The sequence below is a fragment of the Myotis lucifugus genome, unplaced genomic scaffold (genome assembly GCF_000147115.1).
Source record: "Myotis lucifugus unplaced genomic scaffold, Myoluc2.0 scaffold_2241, whole genome shotgun sequence".
In the NCBI taxonomy this organism is placed as follows: domain Eukaryota; kingdom Metazoa; phylum Chordata; class Mammalia; order Chiroptera; family Vespertilionidae; genus Myotis; species Myotis lucifugus.
The window spans coordinates 19,223-28,939 of NW_005873289.1; the positions used below are offsets into that span (position 1 = coordinate 19,223).

General features: G+C 56.7%; 1 protein-coding gene across 1 annotated transcript; it reads right to left on the bottom strand.

Annotated features, from left to right (window-relative positions):
- Positions 1 to 259: 259 nt before the first annotated feature.
- SNRPD3 (small nuclear ribonucleoprotein D3 polypeptide) lies at positions 260 to 8,618 on the bottom strand. The gene is made up of 4 exons (XM_006108410.3): positions 8,407 to 8,618; positions 7,119 to 7,262; positions 1,848 to 2,040; positions 260 to 485 (listed from the first exon to the last, which is right to left on the bottom strand). The coding sequence occupies exons 2-4, from the start codon at positions 7,242 to 7,244 to the stop codon at positions 424 to 426; spliced, it is 381 nt and encodes a 126-aa protein (XP_006108472.1). The 5' UTR covers positions 7,245 to 7,262; positions 8,407 to 8,618; the 3' UTR covers positions 260 to 423.
- Between the last annotated feature and the right edge of the window lie 1,099 nt (positions 8,619 to 9,717).

Below are 9,717 nucleotides of genomic sequence, written 5' to 3' on the forward strand. Positions count from 1 at the left end.
AGCTGAATTGATGACGTTTCCATAAAGGTGACCTGAACACAGCACCACGCAACGCCCATGTCTGCAGATAAAAGGAGAGCCTGGGCGCTCGCTAAGCCTTAGCCCGCCAACCGGCCTGGGACAGCACTTTCAACTTTTATCAAGAACTGCGCCGCTTCAAAGTCCTGGCCCGGTCCCAGGCGATCTTCCAGGGTGTCAGAGTTAACCTGCTGCCAAAGCACACAGAACGCCAAACTCCAAAATGAACACATAATCCGCATTTTCACAAAAAGAAAAAACAGCCACCATCTTTATTTAGTTGAATATTTCTCCTGATCGAAAAAGAAAGATGTCAAAAGAACAGCTAGGACCATACACATAGCACCCACTCCACCGAAACTAAAGGATCTGCAAGACAAGGGCACAGTTCTGAGCAGCAGGCATTTATCTTCGCTTCTGGAAGATGTTCCCGCGTCCCATTCCGCGTCCTCTTCCTCTCGCGGCCACTAGAAGGGGGGAGAGAGGACCAGTCCAGTCAGCAGGGCAGCGAGTACTCGCACCCCAGGGCCTGGAGCTCCGGGACACGGGCACAGGGAGGGCTTGAAAGGCCACCTGGCCCCACACCACACCCGCCCCCATCGCCTTTCACGAAGGAAAACGGGAACCAGAGGGACAAGCATTGACACGGAGCATCCGAGCTGCAGCGGGCACCAGACCCCGGCCTTCCGGCCAGCACCGCTCTCCGCAAGAGGCTGACGGGCAGAGCACCGAGAGCAAAGGTCGTGTGGGGAGCAAGTCTGAGAACCACGGAAAGACGAATTCCAAGCTGGCCTAGCGCGAGCTCATGAAACAGGGCAGATGCATTTAGTTCACACTTAAAATGTGGGAACACAAACAGTTAAATGTTAACAACTGTTAAATCTGGGTGAGGGGTTTCATTGTCCTTTGAGCGATTCTGCTTGTATGAAACGTCTTACAATAGCGACACAAAAATAAAACAAACTCACAGAAAACACAACCATACAAGGGTAAGGAGCCTGCTGCTCTGTGACTACGGGTCTCGGGGAGCCAGGGGCTCCAAGGGACGGGGAAAATATTCTCAAGGCTACGAACTGGAGCCGCACTCTCTCCGCCTAGAGCAGCGGTTCTCAACCTTGGCTGCCATTAGAATCACCTGGGAATCTTTTTAAAACTCTGATTTCTGGGCCTCATCGTCCAGAAATTCTATTTCTTTGTTACTAATGTTGTGGCCCTACCCCATAACAAAGAAACAATTTCCGGAGGATGAGGCCCAGAAATCAGGATTTTAAAAAGGTTCCCAGGTGATTCTAATGTGCAGCCAAAGTTGAGAACCACTGGCTTAGAGCCTGGAGCTGCCTTGACGGGGGAGGGAAGCCACCTGAGAACCAGCCACATGCTGACAGCACCAGAGCAGGGGCTCGGAAAGGCACAGGTGGCTCCGGCAGAAGCCAGCGGACCCGGGCGGCTCACTGCCAAGTGCCTCCTGGTGCAGAGCCACTGGCTTCGCCTTTTGCTGGCGATGGTGCAGTCACAGCGACAATGAGCATGCGCTCCCGGGAGAGCAGGGGGAGCAGCAGCCTAGCAGGGAAGCCGGCATTTCTGCCATCATTCCTCGTCCAGGACAAAAGGTCCAGAGCTTCTCTCTCCCCATCACCGCCTCTTGTCTAGGAAGGGCGAGATGAACGGGTCAGCGTTTGGGAAGGCATTTTAAAGGATTCCTTTATCGTATCTTTAAACCCCAAGCTACCTCAGGAGATACACAGCAGCTAAAGATGCTGGTAGAGAACCAGTGACTTCCCCGCACTGTTAAACCCGTATGTTAAAGCCAGTGCCTCAGGAACACCTACCTTGGGCCTTCAGAATCGCAGCTTTTCCCCGGCCAGCCCCCGAGCCTTGGTTTTTATTTTTCATGCTCTTTAACATGGGCGCGTTTTTCAGCATGTCAGGCAGAATCAGAAAGCGGATCTTGCTCCCACGGATGTACACCTGCTCCAGCTGGGCCACCCGGCCATCTCTGTATGTGACTGTGATGTTGGACATCTGGAAGAGAATCACCAGCTCATCAGCAAGGGCCACCAGGCCAGGGGAGAACAGGGGCACACAGAGGGGGGGAGCCCTGGCCGGTGGTGGTGGTGGGGGGTCCAGAAACGCACAAACTACCATCATGAAATAAAGGAACAGGCAAAGCCAGGGCCTGTGCTAGGCCCTTACATACATGGTCCTCACAGCACCTCCAGTGGGTATGAGCTTTACCACTTTTACAGCTAAAAAAACGAAGCTCTTGTCCAAAGTCCAACAGCCAGAATGCGGGGAGTCGCCTCACACCCAGCGGCCGGGCTCCAGGGCACTAGCTCTGCTCTTCTGCCCCATCAGTGTGTGAGGCGCTCAGTGGTGATACCTGGAACAGCTTTGACCTCCTGTCCCAACTCCGTCCTCTCCTGCACCTGCCCGCACAGACCGCAATGCCATGGAGGTCACAGGCAGGTGCCAGATGCGTTCTGTCCTCCCAGAGTGCACTCTGGACCACTCCCCTGGCTTGGGTGACTAGGGACTGAGAAGTATGAAGGGCCTGGAATGCCAAGAGGGTCAAGGAAGGGCTGGCCCCCAGAGACAGGGCACTCAGGCAGGAACCGACAGATGCAAGGACTGGAGCAGTGGACTTGGGACGAAGGACAGGGTCTTCCCCCAGACACTATGGGTCACTTAAGCTCGTGGACAGAGGAAGGGGGGGTAGGGTCAGGGCAGCACTTTGGGAAGATGAACATGATACATGGATAACTGTGGGACGGAGGCGGGGAGACTGGCGTGGCAGGGGAAGGGGACATGAGCCTGCTAGTGCCAATCTCAACGGGCACCACATTTACCAGGAAAAGGAGCTGATTTTATGAGTCTTTTGGAGGAAAGAGGGTTACAATTTATTCAGAATGGGCCACGCCCACTGCAGAGAGGGGTGCTGTCTCCCGGATCCCTGACAGGTGGCTGGCATCTGAGACTCACTCGTTCTCTTCTTCAAGTGCCAGCTGACCACCAGCCTGTGCCTGACACCCAGCGCAGAGACGAGCACTCCAGGGCCGCCCGCCCTGTATCTGTGAGCTGAACAGTTTCTAGAGTTGCAACCACTGACCCTGTTATACCCTTAGGGCTCAAGTTTCCCATCATCTTCGGCTCCAGGCCCAACACCCCCAGTTTCTTAGCAAATGTCCAGTGTCTACGTCCTTGCCACCTGTCCTTGCCTCAAAGAACACCCTCACCTCTGGTGCCACAAACGAACAGCAGGGGTGGCGGGTTAGACTACCTGAGAAACGTGGACCTGACCAAGGTTCACAATACCAGCCCCACCCGTGACCCCACAGACGGCAGAGGCCCAGCCCCACCATTTGTTAGGGATGTAACCCTGCTAAGTCTCCTGGCTCCCCGGAGCCTCAGTTCACTCACCTACAAAGTGAGGGAAAAGACCCCATAACAAAGCCAATGCCCCAGGAGATGGCACACAGCAACTCACCTTATGTCACACACCCTCGGAGACATATCCTGCCACCATCCCCACCAGAGAGGGAGCGGCACAGCCATCAGAGGCAGAGCTGCCTCCCTATTCCCTGCCTGAGGCCACACTGCCCCCGTGTGGCCTGCTGGGGTGTGAGCCCAGGCCCCCGACTGAGTCCGCTCTTACTCACAGACCACACCACACACTTCGAGCAAATGAAATGAGACGAGAATGTCTAAATGTTGTTCCTACTGCCCAGCACACGACAGGACCTCAGTAAATGGAGAATCCAAACAATGACGGCTAAAAGGTCTATTTTGGGGGAAGCAGATGAAATTAAAGGAAAAAAGTCTCCTTTAGGGGCTGGGCTGCCAATCACCTCTCCTTCAGCATAAACGGCACATCTCACTCCTGGTCCCAATCTCCCAGCCCATCTGCAAATCCCTGACAGAGGCTGTTGTGTGAGATCAAACAGACGTAAACTACGTGTTTCACAAACTGTGTGTGTTCTGGCCGGAGCGGGAAAGAGCCCAGCACCATCTGACTCCTATTAGAACCCGAGAACGGCCGCTGCTACTCTCAAGCTCCCGGGAGCGCCAGCGGAAATGACTGCGCCGTGTACCGAGCCCGCAGTCCGCTGCCCACCCACCACACGGCTCGTTAATAAGCCTGAGCTACATTCCCACGTAAGACAAAGGCAGGAACTGAACTAGGTTTTAATATAAGCCGGGCAGAACACCCAGCTTACTCAACCTCCCAAATAACCACAATGAAACACAGATGGCACAGCCAGCCCGGCTCCCAAGGGAAACGGCGTCTTGGAGAAGATCTCAGCACAGCAGTCCCCACGGCTCTCCATGGTCCGAAAAAAATGGAAAACTTCAGAAATAAGCGACTCATAAGCTTTAAACTGCGCGCCATTCTGAGTAACATAATGAAATCTCATGCCCTCTGCCCTGTCCCACCCGGGACATGTATCGTCCCTGTGTCCATCCAATTCACAATACACACACTGCTCAGCTGTCAGTCACTTAGTAGCCATCTGCTTATCAGATCAACTGTCATGGTGTTCAAGTGACCCGCATTCTACTTAATCACGGTCTCAAAGCCATTCACATGTTTGTTACAGTATATTGTTATAACTGTTCTAGTTTATTATTAGTTACAGGGGGGCCGATGCACAAAATTCATGCAAGAGTAGGCCTTCCTTCCCCTGGCTACCGGCACCAGCTTCCATCACAGCCCTGGCTTCGTCCAGAAGGTTGTCTGGTCTAATTAGCATAATTTACAAATTAAACTTTATCATAGGTATGAGTGTGTAGGACACTATCGGTTTCAAGCATTTCCTGGGGGGTGGAGGGGGCCTTGGAACGTACCCCCCTTGGCTAAGAGGGGCTACTATACAGTGCAAACTGTTCCGGCAGCCCTCGCAGATCAACCCCGGGGGGAGGCGCACGGCTGGCCCCTGCTGCTTGACAAGCACCTGCTTATTTATTCCGCAACCACAGTCCTCAGGCTGAGGCGCTACTTCCATCCCTGCTTAGAAAGGAGGGGACAGAGGGTGAGAGGCCCACACCCACTCCGAGTCACACTGGGTGGCAGGCCGCACCCTAACTCCAGAGACGGCCACCCCCAGGGTCTGCGTGCTTCACCTCACACTGGCTGCATCTGAGACCAGCAAGGTCACGTGGCCTGGCACCCCCACAGCACAAAGGGGCAGCCTGAGGTCCAAATAAATAGCTGAGTAAACACATCAGGCTTCCCTACCCACCCTTTGCATTCTACTCACCAAACCACCTCCCCACCTCCATGGCATCCACAGAGGAGAGAAACCTGCCGTCACCGATGCCTACCTCCCTGCCCCAGCGGGTCAACCTGGCAGGAAGATGATGCTCAACGCTACAAGAAATCACAAATAGGCGACTCTTTCCCCCGCCCCACCTGGGAGTCTGTACTTGTTTTTTTTAATAAATCTCCACCTTTGCTATACCAAAAAAAAAAAAAAAGAAAAGAAATAAAAAATAAATGAACAACCCTGGGAAGTAACCAACAGTTAAGACACCTGATCTGACCAGCCGCTGTGGCTCAGTGGTCGAGCGTTGACCTATGACCCAGGAGGTCATGGTTTGATTCCCGGTCAGGGCACAGGCCCGGGTTGGGACTCGATCCCCAGTAGGGGGCCTGCAGGAGGCAGCCGGGCCATGGTTCTCTCTCATCGCTGATGTTTCTCTCTCTCTCTCTCCCTCTCTGAAATCAACAAAAATATATTTAATAAAAGACACCTGGTCCAGTGTGACCGTGGGCAAGTCACTTTATCCCGCTGACCTTCAGTTTTCTCACCGGGAAGCATTAAGTCACCGTGTGCTGAATTACGTGCAAGGGGCTGAGCAAACCGCTGCACACACATAACTCGTCTGGTCTGCAGGACAGCCCTGGGGTGTGGGTGGCACCCCTGAGTACTCTACTGAGATCTCCCTTCAAAGAACCCACAGTTTGTAAGGAACACAGGGAGCCGACACCCTCCAGCTGCACTTGTGGGATCCAGAGAGTCATCTTCTCCCAGGGCTGCCACCCAAGGCCGGCCCCGCAGGGGGACCAGGGTCAGCAATCAGGCTATTTCGGCCTATGCTAGACTCTTCAGCCCCCCGCCCCCCCCCCCCAGCTTTTTTAGTATGTTTTTATTGATTACAGAAAGGGAGAGTGAGGGATAAAAACATCAATGATGAGAGAGAATCATGGATCGGCTGCCTCCTGCATGCCCCCTACTGGGGATCAAGCACGAAACCCGGGCCTGTGCCCTGACCGGGAATCGAACCGTGACCTCCTGGGTCTTAGGTCGACACTTGACCACTGAGCCATGCCGGCCGGCCAGACTCTTCAATCTTGGCATCTGTATCACAGAGGACCAAAAGTAACACCATCCCATTTTACAGATGGGGAAACTGAGGTGATTAACATGCCAAAGGTCATATAAGATTGAAGCCAACATCTGTTTACAAAGTCCAAGATCTTAACCGATGGTTTAAACAAAGGAGAGAGTGCTGATACACTTTGCAATGTTACACAAATCCACGTGATTTTAGCAAAAGGCAAAATAGTGCCAAGGGAAGGGCACCCTATCAGGAAGCTGCTCCATCAGTACAGCAGGGTGACATTCACAGACGAGCCCTTTAATCGTATTCTCCCTACTAAGGGAGGACAACACTCTCCCCAAACCCACTTACCTGGAAAGGTAGTTGCTCTAATCAAATGAGACTCACGTCCCCAAGAAAAACGGCAAATAAACACAGTATGTGAATAGAAGATTCTGTTACCTGCAAAGCGCTATGCAAACCTGTGGAGGCAAACGGATAATGGCCCAACCCGGGGGGACTCCAACGAAAGGGAGGAGGGCCTTCTCTGAGGCAGGTCCCCAGACCAGGGGAGAAAACGAAGGACAAAGCTGACTCTTCCAGAATCCCACGGGGCTCTGATCCCTGCCCACCCCGTGGGCCTGCAACTCCGCCCCTAGCAGACAGGAGGCGCTGGACAAATCCCTGCTCATGGGAACAGCGTCCAGGAGATCTCCCGCCACCACCCGTCTGCTCTCCGGGCCAGGGGCACCGGGGCCCGACAGCGGGAAGCGCACGGCTACCTGGCAGTTCATGTTGTCCTCCGCCTCGATGAGCTTCCCGCGGTACACCTCGCCGGTGTTGGTCTCGCACGTGACGATGTGGCCCTCGGCTTCGTGCAGGACTTTGATGGGCACGCCGATAGACATCTTGGCAGGAAGCAAGCTCTACAGCGAGAGAGGCCAGTTGGCTCAGCGTCCAGAGCCCGAGCAGGCACAGCCCATGCCTCCCTCCCTGCTGCCCTTTACCCCCATCAAATAACCAGTTCTGCGCAGTCAGGCACGAGGGGGCTGTAATGCATGGACCTTACAATGGACTGCCCACCCACAGTGGTGGGTAACCAACACCCTTTCGGGGACCCACGATATCGACCCGAGCTGCCCAACGCGGCAGCCGCTGTCTACCTGGAGCTATTTAAACTTGATGAAAATGGAAGGAAATTTAAAACTCAGTCCCTCAGTCACACGAGACACATCTCAAGGGCTCAACAGCCACAGGTGGCTACATGGGACACACACGTATGTGCAGTGCTGACCACCGCAGATATAAACCGACGGGCACATCTAGAAGAGGCTGTGCACTGAGTTGCAAGCCCTCCGATGCCCTCTGACCCCCACGTCACCATCCAGGCTAAAAAGCAAACATCAGCGCGCACACCGCTAACCGTGTGCCCTAAGCAGGAGACGCTCCTCTCGGAGGAAAGACATCAGCACAGGGCAAGCGCCTGGCGGCTAATGAACAAGGGACAAGCCGTGGATGTTTTATCCCCGAAACGAGTGGCGGCGGAGGGTGGAGACTCATCGTGGGCGCGTGCGGCTGGGAGACAGGCTCCCTTAGGAATTTTAAGTGGAAGCGGGAGCCGCTGCAAGACGGACAATAAGGAAGGAAGGCGCCAATAGGAAGGCAACGGCCCCTGCGAAACGGACACGGCTTAGCAGCAGGGAAACGTGGTAAAACGCAGGTAACAGCGTGGAAAGCCCGCGGGCACCGGCGCCTGGAGGGAGATGGAGGCTACGATGCGAGGACGTCGTAAAAGGATGCAGGAGGGCGAGGCAATCGGCCGGAAATGGCTTCCCGGCCTGGGTCTGCACGCTTGGAACCCACCGGCCCGGGGACGTACGGAAAGCCAAGGGCGGGTGCTAAATGGGCTCCCTGCGGGCGCCGCGGAGGCCACGCTGATGCTCGGCGGCCCGACTTCCCGCTCTCCCCCTCCCCGAGCCCCGCAGAGCCCCACGGCGGTGCGTCCTTCTCCGTCCCCGGACGCTCACGGGGGCCTCGGCCTACCCCCGCCGGCCCCTGGCCTCTCCTCACCGGCTCCGGCCTCCTCTTCTCTCGCGGTGCAGCAGCGGCGGCGACTCAGGCGACTGCGAGAGCGTGAGGCGAGCGAATGGCGGTCCCGCGCTCCCAGAATACCTCGCGCTCCCAAAACGCCGCGCTCGGAGCCGGTCCCCTTCCGTTTCCTAGTGGCGAGCGTCCTCCTCACCCCGCCGGCTGGGAAACCTGGGCTCTGGCACGATCGTTCCGGCCCCGGAAGAGAGGGCTGATGACGGGGGGTGGAGGGGGTAGGGGGGAAAAGGGAGGAGGGGAGGTCCAGGTCCCGCCGGAAATATCGACCCTTAGGCCGGCAAGGGGACAGGGGTCGCGTTCCCAAGCACCCCGCACTAGGGGACGGACTGGGCCGGGAGGCAGGGATCTGAGGCCTGGGCCCGCGGATCGGGGCGGCGCGGGGTGAGGCTGAAGGCTAGGATCCCCCTCACAAGTCAACCTTTGGGGCGCCCTGAGCGAGGCAGGTATTTCGCCGTACGGACAGGGAGACAGGAATAGAGTAAGGGGGGAGGAGGGTCGTCCCTGAAGGGATTCGAAATAGGGTTCGGTTTTCTGGAACCCGGCGCTATCTGGGATAGGACCAAGCTTGGACCTGAGGCTGAGCGCCTTTGGGGAGCCAATGCGCGCTGAGCGCCAGGGTTCCGGGGCGGGACTCATGAGAGGGGCAGGGCTTCAGGGGCGGGGCTCAGATAGGGGGAGGGGTTCAGCTAGGGGGCGGGGTTCAGGGGAACAGGATGGAGAAGGGCCCGCGCGTCTGCGGGAGGATCGGGGAAGGGGTGGGGTCACCAGAAGCCGAGGCTGCGAATGGTCGGGGCGGGCTTAGCGCTGGAGGCGGGGCCTCTAGCAATGGGAGTCCGGAGGAGGGAACGGGAGGCCCAGGGAAGGGGCGGGGCGTAGGGAGGGGGCGGAGTCCCCGGGTCCGAGGCCTGGAAGGGGCCGGGGCGGGGCCGGGGGCGGTGCAGCCGCCACCTCCCCCTTCCCCCTCCGCGTTGGCGGCATCGGCGGTGGCGGTGGCGTCGGAGGAGGAGGAGGAGGAATCCGACTAGCGAAAGCCCCGCTCCCGCCCCAGTCAAAGCCGAATCTGCATCCGGCGACAGGCCGGTCTCTCGGTCGTGTCGCGCCATCCGGATTATGAGAAACTGTTCGGAGGTGCTTGGCCGTTATGGATCCGGGGTAGTTTCTTGCTGAGGTGCCTGCCCTCGCTTGGTGAGATGTGTTGAGCCCCGTCCTTTCGTGGGAAATTTTCTGTCCTCTCGACCTATGGCGGATCGCAGCCTCGCTGAGCACCCTGAGATT

Excerpts from the sequence above, each read along its gene's own strand:
- SNRPD3 (XM_006108410.3), bottom strand. The coding sequence starts at position 7,244 with ATGTCTATCGGCGTGCCCATCAAAGTCCTGCACGAAGCCGAGGGCCAC. Across the intron at positions 2,041-7,118 it reads AGGACAACATGAACTGCCAG|ATGTCCAACATCACAGTCAC; the intron begins GTAGCCGTGCGC and ends ATTCTCTTCCAG. Across the intron at positions 486-1,847 it reads TGCGATTCTGAAGGCCCAAG|TGGCCGCGAGAGGAAGAGGA; the intron begins GTAGGTGTTCCT and ends CCCCCCTTCTAG.